Source organism: Branchiostoma lanceolatum, chromosome 16, assembly GCF_035083965.1.
Source record: "Branchiostoma lanceolatum isolate klBraLanc5 chromosome 16, klBraLanc5.hap2, whole genome shotgun sequence".
NCBI classification, from domain to species: Eukaryota; Metazoa; Chordata; class Leptocardii; order Amphioxiformes; family Branchiostomatidae; genus Branchiostoma; species Branchiostoma lanceolatum.
Window position 1 is genome coordinate 4,966,260 of NC_089737.1, and position 25,094 is coordinate 4,991,353.

The window sequence follows — 25,094 nt, forward strand, 5'->3', positions numbered from 1 at the left end:
TTGGTAAGCGTTAACATGCTTACACAAATCACATCGTGATTACTAGTACCAACACAGATGAGCTTCCATGATGCTTACACAAAATGCACATGCAAGATTTAGTATTTGGCTACTAGTACACGGGATCAACTCACAACAGCCACTGTGTAATTAATGTTGAGTGAGTGAGTGAGTGAGTGAGTGAGTGAGTGAGTGAGTGAGTGAGTGAGTGAGTGAGTGAGTGAGTGAGTGAGTGAGTGAGCGAGCGAGCGAGCGAGCGAGTGAGTGAGTGAGTGAGAGAATGAGTGAGGAGTGAGTGAGTGAGTGAGTGAGTGAGTGAGAGTGAGTGAGTGAGTGAGTGAGTGAGTGAGTGAGTGAAACTTGGATAAATAATGCAATGGAGAAAGTCTCTTGTCAGAGTCATCACTATCAAAGGCCACCATACCACTAGACGGCGATCGCTCTGAGACCGGCGGAAGAACCTCCCAGCGATTTAGGTTGGATTTGTGTAACCACAAACTTTACTATCAGTGAATATGATGCAAGAGGTTAAATTATGACTGAAAGGACAACAAATGCACAAAGCCTAAAAAAGATTCGTCTTCTACTGTCCATGAAATCTGAGATCTGTCAAAATCGCTCTGTCGCAGCACGGTTGCAGCGAGGTCGCCGCCCTATAAATGGAACCGTGGTGTAACCACCCACTCTCCGTATAAAACAGCCCTGACTCGTCCCTTTTCTGTTTTCTTCATCAGCCTCTATAGCAGGCTCTCTGGGGCCTTTTTTTGGGCTTATGATACACTTTTGCTGATGACTTCTTTTTGCACTGGGTCGTTTGTGCAGCCAGCCTGTAACCATCTGGCCCCTAGAATGGTAGTACAGGCTAGGCTGGTTGGTGGTTTCGAGTTGGCTGCAAAAAGTGTATTATAAGATCCCCCCCCCCCCCTCAAGACCCGGTAGAGTCTAGCCTCTACCAGGCTCCACAGGGCGCTGGAAAGATAGTAGAAATTTGCCAAATAGACGGATAACATGCCATAGGAGTAATAGCTGGCCAGGGAGTACAGTTTGCGACCAAGGGACACTGTACTCCCTGGTCAGCTAACTTCTCTGGCATGTTATCTGTCTATTTAGCAAATTTCTACTATCTTTCCAGCGACCTGTGGAGACTGGTAGAGGCTAGGTAGAGCCTGCTATGGAGGCTATTTTTTCCTGCCCTTCATGAATAAAAGAACAGCGGTCACCTTTACTGATGCAGGAGCGCTGATCTGACTAGGCTGGCCGGTGGTTACGGGCTGGCTGAAAAAAGTGTATTATAAGCCCGCCCCCCCCCCCCCCCCCCCCCCAAGACCCGGTAGAGCCTGCTATGGAGGCTATTTTTCCCTGCCCTTTCCCTTCATGAATAAAAGAACAGCGGTCACCATTACTGATGCAGGAACGCTGGCCTGTCTCCCGCCTTACAATGTAAACGCGCTGCCCTTTTGACACGTTTTGTTTGCGCTCTCCACGGTGACTCGACTTGGTCTCCTTTTTCCAGCCCTTAGGAAGACTCCTTTTAGCGACAGGCTTCTTCTACCAGACACATCTGTTTCCACAAGGTTCGTATGTTTGACTTCTTGAAATGTCCGTCTTGGTCTTGAGCTAGAGTTGAGTTCTAAGAAGTTACTTAAAGTCGATGCATTCGCAGAATCGAAGAAAGTAAGGGAATTTTTGTGCATTTTTGTGATCGTGTGTGATTTCGTTTACAGAATTCACAGACATGAGTGGGTGGTTATGCTTCTTTACTTTAGACGCTGGTTGTGGTCGTGATTTTGTTAATGGATGGGAAATTTAAAGGCGTTTCTGCTAAGTTTTGGACGCAAAATTTCATGAAATCTTCACGTAAGTGGCAAGTAGCATAAATCATGATTTGTGTGTGGTTTGATACCGTTCAAATATTTACGATACTTCTTTTTTTCCATTTTATGTATCAAAATATGTGAAAGAGTGAAGTGAATGAAATCAAATACAAATCGTACATTGAACTTTCTAAAGATTATATTCAACATCTTATCAAATGACTCTTCTTTTTAAGCCGCGTGTATACTAGCTATAATCGTACCCGACATCTGCATAAACGCTTATAGCAAATACCGATCGCTAGCCAAATTCTGACCTAGAAATAACTAATTTCTTCACCATTTTCTTTTCAAAACATACATTCTCTAAAAGCTTTTGCCTTCAAATGTAATAACCGGGCAGGGTAACATCGTGACTGGCTCAAAAAGACTCCAAAAGTTGACACAGAACACCCGCCGTGACTTTTGTTTCCATATTTGTTTGCCCTCAATGAATTTGGGTTAATCCAAAAGACTACACAAAGACCGAGACTTCTCGTCGGTACAACAAACACCTTCAAAGTCGTCCAACTCTGTGCCTTTCTTTTAGGTTATTTTGCTGGTTTTAGTAGCTTGAAATTTTCGACGTTGGGATTTATATTGTCTAAAACATTGGCGTTTCATACATCTAGATTAAAACACGTACAAAAAGATGGGAATATGGCGCCAATTTTTGGCGGCCGCATGAAGCTAGCTGTGAGCCCGATGATTTTTCTATGGCGTGCGTATAGGGATAAACTTATTTTAAATGCGTGTACGTATCTGTTGTGGGCGCATTAATTGTGATACTTGACCATTTCCTGATCCATACACATGGTTTGTAGTGAAGAGAAACATATTGTTTGTAGGCCCGTCTATCTAGAGAAATAACCTCCAAATGTAGCGAAACGACTTCTAGCATATGCAGCGAAACAACTTGTACCGTGTAGCGAAAGAACTTCTTCCACGTAGCGAAACGACTGTAGCGAACTGACAATGTAGCGAAACAACCGGTTACCATGTATCTATAAGCAGAGTACGACACATCTGTTGGCTCTAGTTAGGGCATTCTCTTTATCGTTCTTTGAAACGGCCGTCTCCGAACCTATCTGTAATTGATTTTCCGGCTTGTTGATTTGAAGTCCTTGTGGCATATTGGACAACCGCATAGCTATTGGGAGGGGAGGGAAAGTGATGGGGTTTAGATTAGTCTTTCATCTGGACCTTTTGTGCGCAATGTGCCCACTCATTTCAACTGCCTTGTTATCGAACAAAACGTTGCCACTGAGATAGGACTCATGTGGCGAGTCTGGAAGGAATCTCACAGCAAGATTTTATTTTATTGGTTTGGTGAGACTTTGTGCTCGAGTAATTCAAACTTGTTCTCTCAAAATAGCATTACTTTAATTGTGTTTGCGAGATTTCTCATCTCAAAGCAATGTGAAACGTTAGTCAGACAAAAAGTTAGCATACATGTACATTAGCAAACGATCAACTGCCATGTATGCACAAGTTGCCATACATTGTATCTGTTACAATCCTCACAAATTAAGTTCTTCTTCACGTAATTCAGGGTGGCCATGTTCTTTTTTTTTCTTTACACTGTGATTTCAAAGTTGAATCATATGAATAGATAGATGTATTGCGCATCTAGAGTTGCAAAAAGAACGGTTGCCCCAAACGTAAATGATGCTCAAACATTGCCTTTTGTTTGCTGCTCATAATCGGTAAACCGTCTTTAGGCATAACACATCAGTTTTGTACACTAGGAGGAGGCTGTGTAAGATCAAACTGATAAGTTTGATCCACTCATACCGGCATGGATCCCTACTCTTTTCAACGAGTATGATCACGGGTTCTTTAACGCGTTCTCGACTGTGTGGCTCTCCTCAAACACAGGACCTTAAGCCTCCTTCGCAGACTTCCTAGAACGGCGTCGTATACATTGGGGGTGGGTCTGTGTGTAGGGGGGGGGGGTTGGGTGACACGACTTCTTACACGAGCCCTCAAGGTTCTCTAATGCCGGGAATCGACTTTCGCCACAGAGGGAGTAATGACCGCCTTGGCTGGGAAAGGCGAACGTCCTTGGCGACATAACTCCCTTGTAAGAAATTGCGTGATATATACGCCGCCGTTCCCGGGAAGTCTGCAAAGGAGGCTAGGACCTTCGGCTTTACGTCCCATCCGAGAGGACGTCCCTAACCGGAGCTAGGTACTCATTTTTACCTGAGTCGAGTGTGTGTATAGATGTAAAATGCCTAATTCCCAAGGCCGGGGAATCGAACACAGCAGAACCTTTAGCTTCTAGGTACTAGGTCAACAACACTAACCAAAAGACAACCTTGCTCTACTTCATTGCAGACGATGGGGTACAGAGCGAGAACGGCGTTCGGACTCGGCGTAACCATGGTGATCCTAGGGATCGTGTCCGTGGCCGTCAGCCTGGTCGCCATGTTTGTTCCCGTCTTCAAGACTGCAGTTCACCCACACATCGCACTGGGGCTCTACAGTCTGCTCGCTACGGGCATAGTGGTGCGTCACGACATATGATACAGAGAAAATAGAGAGAACTAGACTGGCCGTCATTTGCTTTAAGAGCAAATTCAGGATGTTTCGCCCATACTCCTCATGCAAGAAGTGGGCTGTCCCAAAATAACTCCTGGGCAAATCCAACTTTCTGCATAATGTATGGAAATGAGGTCCTCATGAGCATAAGTTATGTCCAGGTGCTTTCACCTTTCCTACATGTGCCTACATGTTCAAGATGACATCTGCAGCTTTTACAGTAAGGGGAATACAATATCATGCATAAATTATGCAAGTGAGGTCCTCATTAGCATATGTCATGGCCAGGCGTGTGCACCTTTCCTAAAGCTACCTACATCTGAAATATGACATCTGCAGCTTGTACGGTAAGGGAAATAGAAGTTTCTGCATAAATTATGCAAATGAGGTCCTCATTAGCATAATTCATGGCCAGGTGTGATCACCTTTGCTAACGGTACGTACATGTCAAATCTGACATGTGCAGCTTTTCCGGTAAGGGAATTACAAGTATACGCATAAATCATGCAAATGAGGTCCTCATTAGCATAATTTATGGCCAGGTGTGTTCGCCTGTCCGAAAGGTACCTACATCTCAAAGATGACATCCGCAGCATTTACGGTAAGGGACATACAACGTTATGCATACATTATGCGAATTAGGTCCTCATTAGCATAAGTAATTGTCAGGTGTAGTCACCTTTCCTATGGGTACCTACATCTCAAATATAACATCCGTACCATGTAACATAAGGTACATATAACTTTCTGTAATACCATTAGTAGAGGTACCCCCTGACATCTGCTTGGTTTTAACTCCCAGACAGGGGAAGGCTTATGTTACAGTATGACCTAGTTCTTGCTGGCCCCCTACAGAAAATAACCAAAAATTCCTTCAAAAAATTGCAAAATAAATCATTTTGAAGTAGTGTATGCCAGAAAAAATAATGGGGTCCTTTGGGTAAATATCCAATGCACAACTAAACCAAATTTCAGGTCCTCAGGTTTCAACACCACGGCACTGGAGGCCATCATGTGCGACTTTTGTCTGAAAATGACCAAAAAACCTCCATAAAATCATTTTAAAAACTTATATCAAAAAAATTTAAAAAGGGTCTAGGGGTATACACGTACTCTACCTGCATACCAAATTTCAGCTAATTTGGTCGACGGACGACCGACAAGAAGCGATTTGAAGATTTGACAGGAGAAGAAGAAGGAGAAGGAGAAGAAGAAGAAGGAGAAGAAACCTGACAAAAACAATATGTTTCGTTGGCGAAACATAAATAGATCTCTTTCATAGCACCTGAAATAGCGCAAGACAAGCTTAAGAATGGTCCATTTACTTGAAAGTCAACAGCAAGTATGCCGTTGTGTAAATCTCGAAGCAGATGAAGCGCATTCTCAGTGTTTTACGCCTCTTTTTTTTCAACCTTGGAACTCTTTTCTGGTATTGTATTTTACGAAATTTTTAGAGGGAAATTAAACGAACCGTAAGAAAGATGAAAGAACCGTAAGAATCGTACGAAGTACCGATATTTAGAAAAAGATCACTAAGAATGAATCGGATTCTTACATCTGCTTGGAGAGGACAATTGCTAGTACTGTACTAGCATGTCTACGAAACTATTTTGATTTCTGCAAAGCTTGACACGTTTTTTTTTTTTTTACTGGGTAATATTGGTAGACAGTACACTAAATCTGCAGTGCACTTTGGGTACCATACATGTTCATAATGATTCGATTTCATATTTAAGTCAGCCATGGTCAGTGGCTTGAAATTGCTTTCTGTCGATAATGATCTTTTTTATCCAATAGGCTATAATTTCCGGGTCTTTCGGAATCGCCAGCGGGAAGACTCCTGACAACGGATGCCGGGTATGTGTGTTCAACATTTTTTGCTTATGTGTTCAGAAGTTTCAATGATCCATCCTGTGTTTTATTCATCTGAAATACAACCAACGGGTACCCATTTGAGTAATCTTCAACTTCTTGGCGACGCCTCTGGATGGAGGTGTTTTTCCTTAATTGATATTGTATTAACCAATATGTTTCAGATCACCGGTTTCTTGTCGACGAGCATCGTGGTCGCCATCTTGGGCCTGTTCTTTCTCGTGGCGGTCGCCATCTTGCTCATCATCGCTGACGGCTACGGCGCATGCGCGCTTTTCGGGACAGGTGGTGGTAATGACGTCACTACTACTGACGATGGCTGTATTGCTGTCAACTCCGATACTGTAAGTACATGGTTGCACTTCTTATCTTGTATATTGTTTATCTTCACTTCAACGGTAATTTGATATCAAACATACATAAAGCTAACGGAACACAATTTCAATTTCAGAAGGGGTACACATAAAGTCAAAATCAAATTACAAGCATACAAGAAATGATATATCCTGCCAACATTATCGCACGACTAGAGTACGATTCTTAAAAGCTTTTGAGTTTCTCTGATACCCAATTTAAGAGTCTGATACCCAATTTAATCAGCCAAACTGAAATTGGCTATTACACAAAAGTCAAGTCAGAACATTTATTTAGATTCACCACATTTGTGGAAGGATTGACATAACAGGTGACTCAACCCAGAGCAGACGGTAAGGTTTGGACCATCGCGTACCGGGGCATGCCCCTACTCTTTTTCGAAAGGTGTGGTGGGTTATTTAAACCCGAACCTCCATTTAGCGTCCTATACGAGGGACGACCCTAACCGAAGCTAGGTACTCATTTACACCTGATGAGTGAAGTGAGGAAATTTGTGTTAAGTGTCTTTCACAACGTCGGGGCGCATGTCCAGACTCGTCTGGGGGCAAGCCGGGATCGAACTCGGGTTCCCTTGCCTGACGGCCGAATGTTCTAGCCGTTACACCACACGACGCTACATTATCAAAACAGTTAAGATCCACGGACACAGCTGAAACGTTAACATAAGTCGTTTTAACACATGATTCCAAATGTGTTCCCTTTTCAACCCCTCCAGACCGTGAACCTAGCCGTGGCCGTGGTGCTGTTGGTGCTGGGTGTGCTGGAGCTGGTGTTGGGCGCGGTGGCCGCCACTGTCAGCTGTAGGGGGCTGTGCACTGGGTACCATGGGCACGAGGTACGGACTTAATTTTTAATCCGGGAAGGAGGGTGACCTCCTGATGGAGTATTAGAAATGATGTTGTTTGCACGTTCGCAGCTAGATCTCGCGATCCCGTTGCTGTATCGGTGTGTAACTCGGCATATCGTCTGCTAGGTTGCGCGTGGTGATGCACGATGTCTTTTTTTACACCGTAACTGCTGTTATTATCAATGTAATATTGAAAATGCACCCCTATGCAGCACAATGAGTCAAATATCTTTCCAGTATCCTTTTTCACTATCTCAGCAGTCATCCTTATATTTGTAAAAAGGGAATCGTTAACGTTGTATTTTGTCTTTTTTTATTTCCCCCCTCCCCCCCAGTCGCCTGCTATTGTGGTGTACAGCGGTAACAAAGCTACAGCTCTACAGCCCGGACAGCGTGCAGTCCAACAACCGGACGGTACCATTGTCATCGCCAAGACTGGTGTGTATAGATTATCGCTCAATAAAGCCCCCCTGTCACTGGACCTACGGCACGCTGGCGGCGTCGCTGCGGCCGATCGAATCGACAAAGCACTCAATGAATTTCATCGACAAAAAACGAATATTTTTAAGCTTTGTGTGTTTTGTTGTCTTTTTGGTCATACTTGTACGTTTTGAATGATATTTCCACTATAAATATAAAATCAAGAGTAACACAAATCCAGTTTAGGACGCAGCGACGCCGCCAGCGTGCCGCGGGTCCAGTGAGAGCGGGGCTTAAGCTGGATCGTTGACACCCTAACCACTTTTACGAAATTTGCAAAAGCGATAGCAGACTTGCTAATATTCTGAAACAGTTGACAAGTCATGTGTTCTTTCATATTCAAAATTGCTTTATCATACAGATATGTTCGACCCTCGTTAAAATCTCAGCCATCCTCTAGAATTAAGTTGTATATTTATGATATCTTTAAGCTAAAATTGTTTTGTTCATTTTTCCAACCAGCTGCAGACCAAGCAAATGTGGGAACAAACGGCAAACAGTAACGGGGATGTCCATTGGTTGTTCCGTAAACACTTACATCATTTATCACGAGAGCATCCTTCAACACACAGATTTTCATCTGAAGCGGCGCAGGTGTCTCACTGGACTGAACTAAATAGCGAAATATATTCGTAACCGTCGCAAACCGGCACCAATCTGTCTAATTTTTTTGCAATTTTGCAAAATCGCGTGAGTGGGCGCAAAGTGGCATAAACATTGCAAATGGGTATTAATCATTGTATTTACGTTTCTAATTCAGTGGCAACACTTGATTCCTAAACGAATCTTCTATCTGATTTGGAGCCGAAACTGAGATTGTGACATTCCGGGCGCGGCATTTTGACCGCAAGGGAAAATTCGCACAAATTCGCAAAGAGTTGGCGCAATTCTGCTAGCGCAATTTGGCGCAGTCCAGTGGGATACAAATCTATCCCTGTACATAGGTACTAGATAGAGTAAGTAAGGTTGAAAAGTCTTCTATGGTCGTACAGGAGGGGCTTACTTGGAACCGTTGTGAAGTAGGGTATCTGTGATTTTATTCTGCTGTACTGTATATGTATATTGTTTCATTGGCTTAACTTCACTGCCCCTTCTTTGTTTAACTTGACAATGAAATGTCAAAGTCGTTCTTCGTTTTGTATCTTTAGTATAACGTTGTTTACTGTTGTATAGTGGTTTTTATATTACTTCAACTCACTTTATGCAACAATTCCAACTATGGCGACTCAATTTATACAAAACCTTCATGGAACGAAATGTATTATTGTATCACCAAGTCTTAAACAGGTGTAGAAATTGTACTTAATGATAGTCTTATGAGACTTCCGAATGCGTTGTTTGTTATCCTAAAAAACATAAATGACTTTATAATTGGATTCAGATGTTAGCTCAATATTAACAAATGAAAATGATATAGAAAATGTACTTACATTCACGTTGTTTAATGGATTCGAGCACTTGCGTGGTTTCGGTTATGATGACACTTGGCATTTGTGGATATACGGATACTAATCTATTTGTTTTAGCTGCATGTCATAGTGCCACATACATAACCCTTCTTGTAACAGTCGATTTGATTCACCAGTATATCTGTTAGTGCCGCAGTAACAATTGTATTGAATAAACAGCTTCTTTGCCGCAGTGTAATGATACACCTGAGACATCCTATACACTGTGCATTGTTTCACATGGACCACCATTAATTACCTACGTTCAAAACACGTACAAGAATATAACTTTATCTTGGGGAACATAGAAATTTCAGCTGTAAATATCTATTCAGAGGTTTTGTATGAAAACCCAGTTCTACCAGATCTGTCCTTAGTCACTGGCGAAATATAGCGGATGCTATCTGAAACGTCTGACTGTTTCAAAATTTTCTCCAGTTGCTTGAGTAACTATTTTTGGCGTATCTTATCACATAGATGTCTAACCTTCATCAGCGTATTCAGCTGTAATTGATTTGACGGCAGCATTGCAGGATCATTATAGCCTGGGTGCTGTCCTACTTAGGCTACCAGGCAGGGCATTGTGTCCTACCATGCCAGGACCCTCACGGGAGGCCCGCTCCTAGGCTAGGATGGCGGAAACCTCTAACCTGGCCATGGGTGCCATCCGATTATTAATTACTAGTAACCGGGGCTTATATACTTAAGGTCTCATTCATGTATTACTCCGAGTAAAAGAATCCGTGGCCCAAAAAGTAACGGCTGCATGAACGTGTGTTTATATCGGTGGGAAATTCCCTTTTAGCCTGCCCAACTGATCTCAAGCGTCAAACTGATGAAAGCTTGTTTGTATCTGAAGAAATTACCAGGCAAAGTTCGGCAGCCGCGCGCGAGGTCGGACGTACACTGCCGGCCATTGTAGGTGATCCGGTCATGCGCTTACAGCTGGAAAGTGCATTTTTGGGAGTGTAAGTGCAGTTGGTAATTGCTATAAAAAGGGATTGTGTGTAGTGAAAATGTTGGCCATTTTTCACATGACCTAGGGTTAATGTTCTCAACAAAAAATGAATAATATTGGCACATTTTCTATATCTTCATTACGAACGCGCCCGTGCAAAACACGTATTATAACATTTAACCCTATGGGGCACATAAACTTATGAATGAGACCTTAATCTCCAAGCAGATCTATCGCTGGCAAAGACAGTATCCAAAGATCTCCAAAGGGCAAAAGCGTTGGCAACCGAGAACATTGATTTTGCCCTTTGGATACTGTATTTGCCACCGATAGATCTGTTTGGAGATTACATATACTGGCTTTCCTAAAAAATCGAACCCCGGTAGTTATCCTATATACATTACCAAAGCTTTGAAATAGCAGCATATGTCACACAACTCACGACTCACGTATTTGAATAATCTCCAAGCAGATTTCCGCGGTGCTAAGATCGTGCAAGCTAGCCAAAGAAGCTCCAGTCAGCCAGGGAAGTTGTCAGGCAACGTTGGGTTGCTATAAAAACTCCTTTTGTCAGTTGGATACGGCCTTTGCAACCGTTGGGTCTGCTTGGAGACTAGTTTTTGAACACCTCATATTTCCTTTCTTTTCCAGATCCCTTTCCATTTTCCTAACCTCAGCCAAGCCCCTAGCTCGCCAAGCCACCCGGTTCAGCATTGGCGACGGTTGCCTGGCAACCGTTTCAGGGTTACCTGCGGTCAATGTAAAACAAGGAAATTGGCTGTACCCTTCCTGGCAGAGTGACAAACTAAAAGTAGCTCGTCATTTGTGAACCCTCGTTTTTATTCGACTGTTAATCAGACTTTGCGTGCAAACTAGAGGGAAAACCAGACTCATAAAACTAGACGTGTGTGGGCATAGACAACCAATTCTATAATGATTAGTCATAGATCTGTGCTATAGGATCCTATAGCTCACTATAGCTATTGCCGTCATCTTATAAAATCTTTGTTGATCGGCCATTTCATACTGTATATTGTATGCCAACTTCAACGGTGCAACACGATGTTTTGTATATCATAAATATATATGTAGTAACGTTCAATGATAAAATCATTACAGTTGCAACAGTATCATATACTCTAAGTATTATACGAGTTATATTTCCTGACATCACTGTTAGAAAATAAAGGCAGAGAAACAGAATGCAGTGCAGTGCAATGCAGTACTTAAGACATTCGCTAGGATGGAGAAAGTCAATGCCATTCTTCGTTTCACCAAATAGGTTTTATAAATTACATGTATGTACAAACATACTAAATAGCAACTATGTTCTGCTGTCTAATACTTACAACGTACCATCGATTAAAAGAATTAACGCAACTTTCTTGGCAAAGGTAAGGATATTAGGATCACGACCAAGACAGTACGTTGGCATTCCGTCTATCAAAACAACTATTCACGAGTTCCCTAAACCTCCATGGAGAGCCTCCAAGTTTACCCCGTTAGATGGATCCTAACAGCTGCTCGGTAAACCCCACATATGGTAGGCTGGGGGCGGGGAGAGACGTCACGTCACAGAAAACATCTGTTCCTCTCCCCGGATAGATTTCATCGTCCCTGCCATCTTTCTTTTTGGAGCAGTTGTCCTTCCCAGCCGCATCGTAACCCACCCTCGCCGCTGTCAACTAGAATCCCTAAAAAGACGACATTTTTCTGAGGTAAGACTATTCCACAACTCGTATCTAAGTTAAAACTATTGCAAAGTTATAGAAAGTGTCGTATTTTCATGTAAGTTGAGTCGAGGTATTGTTTTGCTAGCGTGCTGCGAACGCTTTTATCAACCTGTCCATAATTATCTGACCTTGTTTTTCAAGAGACATATCTGTCAAATGTATCAAATTGTTGTCTGCCGCTGATAATGTAAAGAAGCGAATACGTGAGATATCGGGAGCGGGCGTTGTGTTTTTGTTAGAAGGAGTTTATGAGACTCCGAGGGTGTAGATAGAGACGGGAAAGAATTTGATGTTCGTCGGGGGGCGGTGTACGAGCCTTATATCATAAAGCCTTATACAGTCACGCGCAAGGCCTCCCCAAGGACTTAACACGTTCCAAATTCTTGATTTCTAAAACAATCCTAGTATGTACTACATCCCTCTAACGTCCTTCTTAAAGTCTTAGCTAAGTTCTAAAGACAAGGGGAGGTTTTACTCTCGGAGTGAAGATGGCGCGAGATCTACCGCGTGGGTGGTGGGGCGTGGTCCCTGATAACATGCAACACGCGCGTTCCTGTTATGTGTAACGGACGTGACTTTTTCGACGTATCTAACATATCAGTCCATCGCTTTTTTCCCCGTCAAAATATGCAAAGATCGATTGTGTACCTTAACCAGAAATATGGCCAAATATGAAAATACATTCCGTGGTATAAACTTCCGCGGTTTTGGTTTTGATATGTGTGGGGACATTTTAGAGAACATTGACCGACTTTGAGTTTAAGTGCTAAAGAAAATGTCTCTCTGACACAAAAGATATCATATTCCAGTGAAAACTCGCGGTCTTTTATCCAAGGTCTGAAGCAGCGCTCATAAACGTTTATTTCACGATCCGAAAATTGTGGGGCGTGCTGCGAGTTCTCAGACCGCTACAAAACCTGGGATAAAGTTACAACAACACCATCCTCAGTAACTCAACATATCCAGGGCATACACATTGTACAAACGGTACACTTTGACTGAAAAAGCTTTTAGAGATTGTTTGAATTAGTGAAGAACGGAGTATGGTAAAGACAGCACATGTACTAAGGATCACTAAGGTCTGCTTCTAGCCTAGATGATCCTAGATGCCAGACCCCCGCGCAAGGCTATACCCTCGCTGAGGAGAATCATAATTCCCGCTCACCCTAGCCTGAGTTTTCCAGCCCGTGTCTCAGGGTTAACTCAGGGGAGCCTGAGTAAAATTTCTTCGGGGGCATGTTGGTCCTGGAGCCGAGGAGTTGGCCTGTGTGGGCCCTGAAAACAGTCATACATCCAGGGTAGTCAACTCGAGGAAAAGATGAACAAGTAGGCCAGTGTGGTGTAGTGTCAGATGTCAACATTCCATTCGGACAGCTGCGCAGACGAGCGGTTATCCAGTGGTGTAAACGACCCAGAAATCTGTCCTGTTTGATGTATGTGTTAGTGGGCGGGGCTTGTAATGCCCCCCTCCCCACTGAACTCGAAAGGGGGCGTTTGGGGTATCGCAAGTTCCCTGTGTTGATAGACTCCTCAGGAGTTGTTTTTTTAAGGGCACATTTATTTTTATGAATATTTTCACATTCGGCTGGCTGTTAAAAGCTCAACATAACCATACATGAATATGCTATTTTATTCGAATGTTTCTTCCTTGGAATGCAATTTTGATATTTGCTAAACGAAAATCACCTTCGTGATGTAGCTTTAACTTGACGGTTACAAATAAGATACAGAGCTAGACATAATCATTAACAACAACAGCAAAAATCAAGTACGGCTTGAAGAACACACTAGGAATAATTACGAAGTATTACGAAGTATTACGAAGTATTACGAAGTATAACGAAGTATTACGAAGTATTACGAAGTATTACGAAGTATTACGAAGTATTACGCCTTGCCACGCCCACACTTCATGAGCCACTTAAACAATGACTTGTTGTGTTTATTTCATTCATTGTGTAAACAACAGCTGCTTCATTGATGATATATTGATGATTCGAAGCTTGAAATAGAAAAGTGATTATCTGAATTTCTCTTCTCTCATATTTATTACATTTCGTTCCATATTCTGAAATGAATTGATGTTTTTATATTATACTTGTATTTCCTTTTGATAATTTTTCCTAGTGCCTGCCAACACGTGTGATGCTACAACATTAAGAAGAAGATCAAATCGAAATCGTAGCTAATATGTTTTTGTTGTTGTCACCGACATGCTTGTACATGTGTCAGTTCTACAGTAGTTCAACGTAGATGCACATCTTAGCATTTTAGATTGTAAACTTTACGATATAGAAAGAAATGTTTTTTTCAAATGTATTAATGAGAAATTCCCATACTTTGAATATTTAAACGTAACGGATAAATTCATATTTTTGTTGCGTCTAGATAACCCTTGTATAAGAAACATGATCTGTTCATACATCTACACATGTACAAAGAAGCGAGAAGAAGTTGACTTTACTAGATTAGCTTAGCTTATCCCTTTCTTCTACCATGTATGTTTACACAATGTACTGTACATATTTCACTGTATAGATGTAGATGTTAGTTAGGTTTGTGTTAAACGACCTGTATCTAGCCCCTCGGGGCACGAACATACAATAAAGGTCTTCAATCAATCAACCAATCAATCAATAATAGATGTGCGTTCAGTAGCAGTACAAGGGTTAAAGAGCAGTCACAACACGAGGCGGTCCAAGTTTGGTACAAAAACAACTTGCGAAAAAAGGCCGGGCGAAGGGTCCTGAGGGGCGGTACCAGACGTACTTCTGACTTGTCGTAAAATCTGGAGTATTCTAGTACTGCGGGCTATTCCACTAGGCAGTCCGAATATGGGGGTCAGAAAAATTCTCTTCCTTCCAAAACATCGCGCGCTTTTCCCATTCATATAAATATTCGTATTCACTCACTTGTAGACTATCACAAAATCATAATATCATATACAGAAATCGTTTCGTTGCACAGATCGCAACCAAACTCAGCAGATAACATATCTGGGCCATAAATTTACCCGTCTCGAAAAATTGTATCGTCTGTTACTTAAAAGCTTCCTCACAGCAGGGTGTCCCATAATATATCCAGACAACGTATCAAGTATCCATTCTACCAACGTCCGCGGTATACAGTAACTGGTAACTCTATATCATGCAGCGTGGTTTAATTTTGACGAGAGATATCTATTGAAAAATGAAAACAAAGGATTGATATCGCCAGACATGCTTATCGAGCTAAATTTAGTTGACCATATACATTGGAAACATGAAAATACATCGTTTAGAAAAGAGGTTCTTTGAAAAAATTAGATTTGATTAAATCATGAAACATTTTCTTAAGTCAAAGCCAATAGTGGTTAAAATCCTCCTGAAAAAATGATGAAATATAGAAACTATATCCGAGTTCTTCTAACAAGCTACACACTGCGCATGCTCCAAGTGACGTCAGATGACAGCCGCCATTTTGTGTACCACCCGCCGAGCACACTTGACGTAATAAATCGTTAACAACTTCGTCTGTGTCTGAAACAACAATGTGTCCGTCAGCTGCAGCCTTGTAACAGAATAGTTTAAAACAGTGGGGCATTCATTCTTCATTTGACCTTGGGGTCTGACCTTGGCTTCGGCCATTTTGCAGATAATGACAAAGTGATCATTTCCCGCTGTCTTATCAGCTTTTTGAAAATACTTTTGCGATAACATTCTTATGGTCATCTTTGGAATCCAACAAACAAGTTAACCATTTTCTTCTCAAATATGCAAATTAAGGTTGGTTTGCTCATAACTGAAAAGATGTATTGATAGATTTTACAGACTATGCAGTATTTTATTTTCCAATTTCGTTTGGGGTTTTTGGTTTCACATCGCAGGCACGCGGCGCGACAGCAGCAAGCTGGTTATATTACACAAAACTACCTGTCACACCTAACCTTTGCACATCTAGCTGAAAGTGTTCTTTCAAATCTAATACGGATGCCCCTAGTGTACATGTTGACAACGAGTTTTACTTTACGATGGAAAAGGGAATCTTTGAACATTCTGGGTTTATAACTCCCTGTACTTGAAGGCGTGACTATTTCTTGTTCCTTTTGACTCTTGATGACATACCATCCAAGCTTTGCTTTCATTTCTTGAAATCAATCATCTAAGATGTTTTCTCTGTTCCAGCTGCTTGAGAGTGAAACGTGATCCGTGATGTGCAACGCCTGGGGGTATAACGTCCGAGGGGCGTACTGCCTCGGCATCTTCCTCGTTATCCTCGGCATCTTCAGCATCCTGCTGGGCGTTATCGGACTCGGCGCCTGCTACGGATACTGCGCTCCGGTCGTCTGTGTCGTCGGTGCCCCAATATGGAGCGGCTTCTTCGTAAGTCTCTCCTTTAACCCTCTTACGACTAAGGGCCGGTTTACACGAAATACTTGCGACTCCTTGGGGCGCTACACGAAAAACGCCGCGGCGCGTTGCGATAATCTCCAAGCAGATCTATAGGTTGCAAAGACCGTATCCAACTGGCAGAAAATATTTTTTGCAACCCAAGATCATAGTGCGATAACTCAAACAGGGAGGAGCATGAAAACTCCTTCTGCCAGTTAGATACGGTCTTTGCAACCGTTGGGTCTGCTTGGAGACTACGTTGCGAGGCCTGCTTACACGGGTAAAAAATCTGTCCTGTGACACTTATCGTAGGACATTTGTCCTAGGACGAGTCTAGGACACTCGTCGTAAGTGCCTCGTGTAAACCGGTCCTTAGGGGTCTTTAAATACCCGATTCACACTAGGAAAATGTTCTTGATGTTACATCCAGGGTGACCGAACGTACGTACGGACCATAAAATGTCTGTCATACGACGCGAGGGGCCGATTCACTCGTAGGAAAAAAGTCGCCGTACGCCGAAGACGTACGTCGTTGTCGTACGTTCAAAAAATTTGTCCCAGTGTGAAGCGGATCTTTGACTTAACTTTATTTAGATTCACACTTTAAGCTTGACGTTCCAGCTATTCTTCCTATGGTCTCTATTGTTTAGTAAATGAGTACATAAGATAGGAGAAAGGTTGACAGCTGAACAAATAACTAGAATATAGAATTGAATTAAAAGAAATTAAAGTTCAGGAGGTGGTCTAAAAAAATAGACTAGACAAAAAAGAACACAGAAAATAGTTTTTACTGATTGTCGTATTGTTGTCTTAAATAGGAAAAAAAAAAACTGCTGTGTTTTGATTGAAAACTGAAGCCTACAGGCATGGCAGCTATTAGAAAATTAGACGAAACGCAGCAATGTTACAACGTCCTCTCTGACAAGCGCCTGGTTTTAAGGCTAGTACATTGTACCTAGCCTCTACCAGGCTCCACTGGTCGCAAACTGTACTCCCTGGCCAGCTAACTACTCTGGCATGTTATCTGTCTATTTGCAGAATTTCTACTATTTCTCCAGCGACCTGTGGAGCCTGGTAGAGGCTACATTGTACTAAGTGGTCCACAAAGTCTACCATCAGTTTTGCCATGTGGAACGTCTCTAGAAAATCAACTCACTAGTTATCGGTCTAAGATCTAATATTTCAATATTCGGTTGACCAGAACAGCATAAGGAATTTTGATGTTTTAAAAATATCTGATAACACCGGAAAGAAAAACAAGCAAGTCGCAGTGTCAAATATATCTGTCCGACTGTGAACCGATACTACTGATAGCATTTGTTTACGCTTCAAAGACCTCTAAAACATTCCGAAATACATACTTAAAATCCTGCAATACGTCAGGGAGTACAGTGTCTATTTACCGGATTAACGTCAGGAATTTGGACGTAAATGTTGTCCTCTTTTCAAGGGACGGCAGTTTATTTTTATCAGATAAGAGACGAGCTAAGCTGACACAAAATGTACAGAATGTGTGAAGAATAATATGTGGTATCATAGATCTAGAGCTGTTCAAATATGTGTTGACTGACGTTGATATGATATGATACGTATTTGCAGGTGTTGTTAGCGGGAATCCTGGCTATACGCAGCGCCTACAATCCCGGCGACGGCTGCTTGGTAAGTTTTCTTCTAACGTTTTTCCTATTTTCGTTCTTTTCAATGTAAAACATATTCATATTCTCCCAATATCTTCGTAAATTAAAGACGCATTTAGAAAGAGTCTGCCCAACGTTCATTATTTTCTGAGTGGCTTCAGTGCGCAACGACCGTCTTTGTTTGAGCGAATTGACCTAAACAAGGTTAGATCTCAGGCTATAGAGTTACGTTGTTAGAGTACAGTTGTTGAAATGCCCTAATCTCTAAGCATGCATACATGTTGCCTCTGGTTTGTCTCTTGGTCTTCAGGGTTTTGTCTCATATTTTCTCAGATCACGTCCTTTGTGGTGTTCGCGATCCTTGCGTTCGTGACCACGCTGCTGACAGTGTTTGTGGGAATCGCGGGAGTCTTAAACTGCACTAACCTTGCTTAACCAGGACGCCGGGCGATATCGACTTCTAACGACCTTTGACCTGTCTCATATTTCCTAACTCCTCAGATCACGCCCTTTGTGACAGTATTTGTAGGGATTGCGGAGTCTTAATGAACCAACCTTCTCTTAACCGGGACGCCGGGCGATATCGACTTCTAACGACCTTTGACCGGTCTCATATTTCCTAACTCCTCAGATCACGCCCTTTGTGACAGTATTTATAGGGATTGCGGAGTCTTAATGAACCAACCTTCTCTTAACCGGGACGCCGGGCGATATCGACTTCTAACGACCTTTGACCTGTCTCATATTTCCTAACTCCTCAGATCACGCCCTTTGTGACAGTATTTATAGGGATTGCGGAGTTTTAATGAACCAACCTTCTCTTAACCGGGACGCCGGGCGATATCGACTTCTAACGACCTTTGACCTGTCACATATTTCCTTAGATTACGTCCTTTGTGGTGTTCGCGATCCTTGCGTTCGTGACCACGCTGCTGACAGTGTTTGTGGGCATCGCGGAGTCTGGAATCGTGAATGAGTACTACTTTGACGACGCCTTCCTGACAGTTACCGATAGGGTCCCTGTGACGTACACCAACCCACCTGTCAGGTAGGAAATACGGCACTGCGATTGGTCCATTAGGGCTAGGGGTTACTTCTTGCTTCGTGACGTTTAAACTATAACTATAGAAATTTAACACAATGATTTCTTTACGTCGAAATGAACTTTTATTTTGTCCAGAGACGTTGAATGACCAATATACGAAATATTTGAGATGTAAAGTCGTGTTGTGGAGCAAATTCTGGTAGCATGCATATATATGCGTATCTGAAACACCAAAATATGGAAACTACTTCTTTAAAGACACGCATTCTTCGACTTATTTCGCATTTGTAGCATGAGTGCTATCCTGGTTAGGACCCGGCCTCTCAAATGACCATAATTATCAAGACCTGCCTTCAGAACGGCAGAGTACGTCAACTACTTAGAAATACAATCGAGTAACTGATAATCGTCTGAGTGAAAAAAGAAAGTGCCTTCTTGGTCTCACCATGACTTTCAAGTTGAATGAAAGGTAAATCGACGCGATGTTTATTTGTTTAACTCCACGTTTCTCTGCCCTTCAGGGATGCACGACAGGCTAACGGGCGGCCCGAGGGCGTCACCGCCGCGCCTACCGACCCCGTGATGGGCACCGACAGCGGCGTGACCGAGGCAGCCGCCGAGACCGCCACCTCCGGCGGATGGATCCACGACTTCAAGACAGAGCTCCGTCGCCACTGGCCCTACTACGTAAGCTCTTGTTACAACCATGAAAAATGTCGTAAGATTCTGGGTGTGTCTGAATGTATGTATGCATGTGTCTGTCTGTCTGTGTGAGAGTGTGTGCTTGTGTTTTTTTTTTTCGGATATTGGTGGTCAGCATAAAAAAACAACCTATGGATGGATCTTAATGATATTTGGGATGTGGGTTGGTCTTTGGAAGACGAAGGCCACTGTTGATTTTGTGCCCCCATGGTGTGTGACCTTTGTACTGCAGCAGATAAGCAAAACTTCCGGTTTTTGTATCTTTTGTCCCGAACATGTCATGGTCTTGCTTTTTTTTTTCTTATAGGGCATATTATATGTCCTCTTGGCTTCTGTTGCAAGGTTTTTTTAGGGACACAGTGAGATGTTGACCTTCGTGTTAGTTTTTAACTTTCCAATAAAAATGCCAGAGAACATGTTAGGGCGATAATCCTACGTACAACTTACCGGGCGCAGTCGTATTTCTTGTAGCTCGACTTTGTCACAACTTTCTAAAGGCTGCTAACAGTACACAAGAAATTGAACTCGGGACTGAAGGAGACTTTTAAGTCTTAAAAGGTTGTAAACATGTAAGAACTCGTTGCTTTGCTATGCCAGAATCTGTTTTCTCACGCGACGGACATGATAGAATGAAAACGAGGCCCTTGTGGCAAACATTAGATCGATCCTTACTGCCAATCACAATCAGCAGTTTAGCCAATGATTACCTGATAATTAGAGAATCGACCAATGAGGAAGTGGCTGCATGACCGTCAAATATTTGCAGTTCTATGTTTTTATTTTGCATTTCTACGTTTTGAAGGAGGAGGGCGAGGACTATGGGATCGGTCAACGAAGCTCTAAATTGCTGCATCTTTTTTTTGCATTACATTAGTTATAATATTGATACTTAGATATCATTCTTTAAAACTTAATGTGATTTAGGAGGAAAACTTAATCTGCACATTATGTTTGCTTCTTTTCCTCATTGGCCTCGTCTTCATTCTATCATGTCCGCCGCGTGAGAAAGGTGTATAAAACAGTAGAGACGCTGATTAATGACTTTTTGTAACCCTCTACAGGAGAACCATGCTGCCCTGTTGGCCCTGATCATCATCTCGGCTGTTATTGAAGTCATCCTGACCGCCGTCATCTCCTGTATCGGCTGTGGAGGCATCTGCTCCGGTTACCATGGACACGAGGTGATATTTATACTCCCATTATGCATCTTTATGTTCCCATCATGCACTTGCATCTGTCCAGGCGAACATTCGCAAAAAGTAATCTTGTTATCCCATCATGCACCACAAGTATTCACATTTATCACTCAGAAAAAATGTCGTAAAATCGCAGGCATGTTCGCAACAGGTTTCCAGATGGTGCATCTTGGGTAAGAGGTCATAGGGCGCGCTATGGATTAGGGGAAGTGTGAAAATCATGCTTATACAGAGTCACGTGACTCTGGCGTAATTTAACGTCCGCCATCTTGGTTGGTTATGGAGTTGTGTCAACGCTTTGTTCATTATCAGGATTTTACCATGGTCAATATTAATTGAAGGACGCCATTATTATAAGATATATCTTTATAAAAAACATTGACGTTACACATTTTCCTATTTCACAGGCCCCTGCTATTGTTGTGTACGACGGCACCAAAGCCACGCCCCTCGGACCGGGTCAAAGGGCAGTACAACAACCTGATGGTGGCATCAAGGTCGTGCCCTTGACGCTAGGTCAGTCAACCGCTAGCGCTAGTGTATAATATCATATTCATGGTCAATCATGGAGTTCCCAGTGTATCATGGAAGCTCATCTGTGTTGGTAGTAATCATAATACAGTGCTGAACTGTCTTCCAACACTAAGGTATTCACGGATGGAATTTTCAACGACCACTGTCGCCTTCTTCAGGATCAATAATGAACAATCACTGCCGAACGTAAACTCGCAAGAGTTACAGACACGTGACTTTATTGACAAACTCGCGAGTTTACGTTTGGCAGTAATTTGTCATTTTTCATCCTGAAGAAGGCAAGAGTGGTCGTCGAAAGTTCGATCCATGAATACCTTAGTTTTGGAAGAATTTTAGCACTGTAGTATTATACAGAGTTCCAGTGATTTACTTGTATTCGTTAAAATCCAATTTACATTCAAATTTGCTTTATTCCTTCACATTTTTTCTACATGTTGGCATGGTGCTCCTGAGTTGAGATACCAGAGTATTAAAAACGTAAGTTCAAAGTGTGGGTAGTCGAGTAGACTTTAGAGTAGTGTAGCTCACAGTATTAACCGTTATGAGAGTGAAGGCACAAGTAGCTTAGTTGTGTGGTTACAAACATAGACTAACTGGATCGAACCAGTTAAGCGTGAGTTCTTCTCCAAGCAGAGGTTGGATTTCCAAATTGTGACTTTCTTCTGACTTTGCCCGATTTCTGATAGCCAACCCAGCAGATGGAAAATGGGGCAAGCCAGAAATAGGTCACAATTTTCCCATCCACATCTACTTAGAAAGTAGCTTTAACCACAAAAAAATGAACCTACCAAACGATTGAATCTGTAACACCAGTTTTGGTCAAAGGAAATTTGGGTACGTCCAATTTTTTTTGTGTGTGGTTGAAGTTGCAATTGTAATTTATAAACTTGTTCCATAATAGTTCGACTTCCTGTGTACATAATATTAATACCTTGGTTTAGACTTAGTATCAACAACAAGACATGGCGTTTGAAAAATGAATGCGTGTGTGTTTTAATTTTTTTTAAAGTGCTGTTCTCTTTTTTTCTTGTACAGAGAGGAAAGAGCCTGAACTGGCGAGTGCTCCTGTTTAAATCAGTTTACTGAAAAAGAAGAACCCAAGAAAGACGGGCCGTAAACTTGGTAGCTATTGACGTGAAATTTGTGTTGCAAGGACTTTGACGCCTTGCGTTTACCGTAATAAAACAATCTGATATACGTGATTCTCACACACTGACTCACATTGGCAAACTTTGCTCAGTGAAATAGAAAGGATCATTCTTCTTTTAGAAGAACGTTTTGAAATCCTCGTCGAATAAGCTACTCACGGTTGCTACTACGCATGTGCAGTGTCAAAGGTGAAGGCCCCCAAGACGTAAACAAAACCCGTCGGGGCGTTGTTATGAAAATCAAGACAATGTCGAGACGAGCACTGTTTACAAGGCGGGGCCTTCACCTTTTACACCGTAAATGCGTAGTAGCAACCGTGAACTAGCTTATTCAAAGAGCTAATCATAGAAATACTTCAGTGTTGCTATGAACCAAGTTGTATGTAATATTATTCCTTGTTTGGTGTTTGATATTTTTTAAGTAGAATATGTCAATATGACGCTTTAGTTTGGGAGTGTTTTTATATAACTTGTCTTATGATGCAAGAGACGTTAATTATTACCTTGTATGTTGGTCAGTTCTCTACCAGTGAGATATTTTCTAGTTTTCCTTCAGCAAATGATGCAAACGGCGAGATATACTGTATCTATATGTTGCTAAGCTCTAGAGAAATGTTTGTTGGTTAGTTAGGTAGTAAGTTAGTAAGTTAGTTAGATGATAGATTGCAACTGGTGCTACTTGACCCCTCAGTGATATAGTTTGTAAGAATATCTACATGAGACGCACAAACGTAGTCTTAGTGTATGATATTGTTTAAGAATTTTTAGCAGCTGTTTTGGGGACAAAACTTGGATTTTCTACAGTTATTGGTGACGTCTATTTCATTATACAGTATACCGTAGTGTGAAACCTTTGCTTTCTTTCCGCACTTCTATTGCTAGATTCTTTTACCACGAGTGTTCAGTGCTATTCTGTGCTTTTTGACACATTAAACAAGAGCTTTGAATAAGCTACGTTACGTGTGGACGTAGTTTTATTGACCTTTGACCTTGCAAAAGTGCAGTGTTTCCGCCATCTTGTTTCCGCCATCTTGAAATGGATGCAGATTCGAAACGACGCTTGTGAAGTGAGCAATTTATGAGTAGGTTTTAGTTCTTTTAATTGTTTATTGTGAGTTTATTGTAGATTTAGGGAGAAAGATGTACAGAAATATGACAAGTGTGATGTTGCTCTAACCCGACAATAAAATAAAAGTCTCCGATTGGTCTGTTTTGTTCTGGTTTCTTAAGTTATAAACAAGTATTTTATTTTTTAACGTTAAACATTAGTTTGGTTGGCCGATAGGGGATTTCTGAACGCTAGTAACCTACAGTCAAACCTGTACAAGTGACCACCTCTACAAAAGGACCACCTCACTCTACAGAATGTAGGGATGAAACTGAGTTATATAAAGTATAAATAAAGAAAAGATATATAAAGTACAGTCTTTGTTCCACTTTGGTGGCATTTCCAATGTCTAGTGACTTTCCTATGTACTGTTCTATATACGAGGGTGGTACAATAACAAACGCAATTTTTATCATAGCAGTGTGGGTGTGGTCAACTTGAAGTCAATTCCGTCGTTGGAAGAAATGTGAAAATTACAGTGACATCCTTCAGTCTCAAGAAGAGATATTCCTTTACATTTTTGCCAAATTTTAACTCATTTCATACAAAAATGAACCTGCTATGATATAATTTTTGTACCACCCTCGTAATACTGTGTTGTCCCAGTTTTCGTGAGACATGACCACAATCATGTCACATGTTAACTTCTACATCCGCACAGATTTTGGTTATCATGGGAAACACGCTGCCCCCATGATGGGTAATATCCGCTCTGTGTCATTAAACGTTTCCTATCTATACTTGTTTTTCACTTGAGGGAGCTTCAACCCCAAGTAGATGTAAGGATGGAAAATCATAACGCTTTCGTTATACGTACTTTAAGTACCCGAGACTTGACACCCGAGTCGAGTAAGGAAATAGTGCATTTACCAAGGGCACAACATCAGGACCTACCAGGGATTCGAACTCAGTACCTCCAGGTTCTGATTGAACAACCCCAGAAGGCCACTAGTTGAATAAAGAAGGACAACAGCAAACCAAGAAGAAAAAATCACTACAACTGGTTTTGTGCGTATACATGCACATATAGTATCAGAAAAAGCGCTTGTAGCTTCGAAAGTTTTTTCTAATGACAACAAGCTATCTGCCACCAAAAAATCTAGACCATAGCACGTTCAGGTCAAAAGATACAAAGAACAGAAGTTATGCTGCAGTAGCAAGGTCACATACCAGGAAGCCCAAAATTGACCTTGACCTTTGTCTTCTCAACACCTACCCACATTCCAAATATCATTATAATCCAT

The 25,094-nt window shown here is 41.9% G+C and overlaps 3 protein-coding genes across 3 annotated transcripts; all 3 read left to right on the top strand.

The window, feature by feature from the left end:
* The first annotated feature begins 1,402 nt into the window (after window positions 1–1,402).
* Window positions 1,403–9,447, top strand: LOC136421992 (uncharacterized). The gene is made up of 7 exons (XM_066409593.1): window positions 1,403–1,574; window positions 4,194–4,364; window positions 6,195–6,254; window positions 6,434–6,613; window positions 7,360–7,479; window positions 7,827–7,926; window positions 8,431–9,447. The coding sequence occupies exons 2-7, from the start codon at window positions 4,197–4,199 to the stop codon at window positions 8,472–8,474; spliced, it is 672 nt and encodes a 223-aa protein (XP_066265690.1). The 5' UTR covers window positions 1,403–1,574; window positions 4,194–4,196; the 3' UTR covers window positions 8,475–9,447.
* Window positions 9,448–11,982: 2,535 nt separating this feature from the next.
* LOC136422165 (uncharacterized) lies at window positions 11,983–19,169 on the top strand. Its single transcript, XM_066409811.1, has 5 exons — window positions 11,983–12,095; window positions 16,274–16,471; window positions 18,080–18,139; window positions 18,451–18,525; window positions 19,002–19,169. The coding sequence occupies exons 2-5, from the start codon at window positions 16,301–16,303 to the stop codon at window positions 19,167–19,169; spliced, it is 474 nt and encodes a 157-aa protein (XP_066265908.1). The 5' UTR covers window positions 11,983–12,095; window positions 16,274–16,300.
* On the top strand, window positions 18,968–23,950 carry LOC136421777 (uncharacterized). Its single transcript, XM_066409328.1, has 5 exons — window positions 18,968–19,165; window positions 19,684–19,849; window positions 20,926–21,045; window positions 21,468–21,576; window positions 22,630–23,950. Exons 2-5 carry the CDS (start codon window positions 19,745–19,747, stop codon window positions 22,665–22,667), a joined length of 372 nt encoding a protein of 123 aa, XP_066265425.1. The 5' UTR covers window positions 18,968–19,165; window positions 19,684–19,744; the 3' UTR covers window positions 22,668–23,950.
* The last annotated feature ends 1,144 nt before the right edge of the window (window positions 23,951–25,094 follow it).

Excerpts from the sequence above, each read along its gene's own strand:
- LOC136421777 (XM_066409328.1), top strand. The coding sequence starts at position 19,745 with ATGGGCACCGACAGCGGCGTGACCGAGGCAGCCGCCGAGACCGCCACC. Across the intron at positions 19,850-20,925 it reads GTCGCCACTGGCCCTACTAC|GAGAACCATGCTGCCCTGTT; the intron begins GTAAGCTCTTGT and ends AACCCTCTACAG. Across the intron at positions 21,577-22,629 it reads GGTCGTGCCCTTGACGCTAG|AGAGGAAAGAGCCTGAACTG; the intron begins GTCAGTCAACCG and ends TTTCTTGTACAG.
- LOC136421992 (XM_066409593.1), top strand. The coding sequence starts at position 4,197 with ATGGGGTACAGAGCGAGAACGGCGTTCGGACTCGGCGTAACCATGGTG. Across the intron at positions 6,255-6,433 it reads CTCCTGACAACGGATGCCGG|ATCACCGGTTTCTTGTCGAC; the intron begins GTATGTGTGTTC and ends AATATGTTTCAG. Across the intron at positions 6,614-7,359 it reads TTGCTGTCAACTCCGATACT|ACCGTGAACCTAGCCGTGGC; the intron begins GTAAGTACATGG and ends CAACCCCTCCAG.
- LOC136422165 (XM_066409811.1), top strand. The coding sequence starts at position 16,301 with ATGTGCAACGCCTGGGGGTATAACGTCCGAGGGGCGTACTGCCTCGGC. Across the intron at positions 16,472-18,079 it reads CAATATGGAGCGGCTTCTTC|GTGTTGTTAGCGGGAATCCT; the intron begins GTAAGTCTCTCC and ends ACGTATTTGCAG. Across the intron at positions 18,526-19,001 it reads TGTTTGTGGGAATCGCGGGA|ATTACGTCCTTTGTGGTGTT; the intron begins GTCTTAAACTGC and ends ATATTTCCTTAG.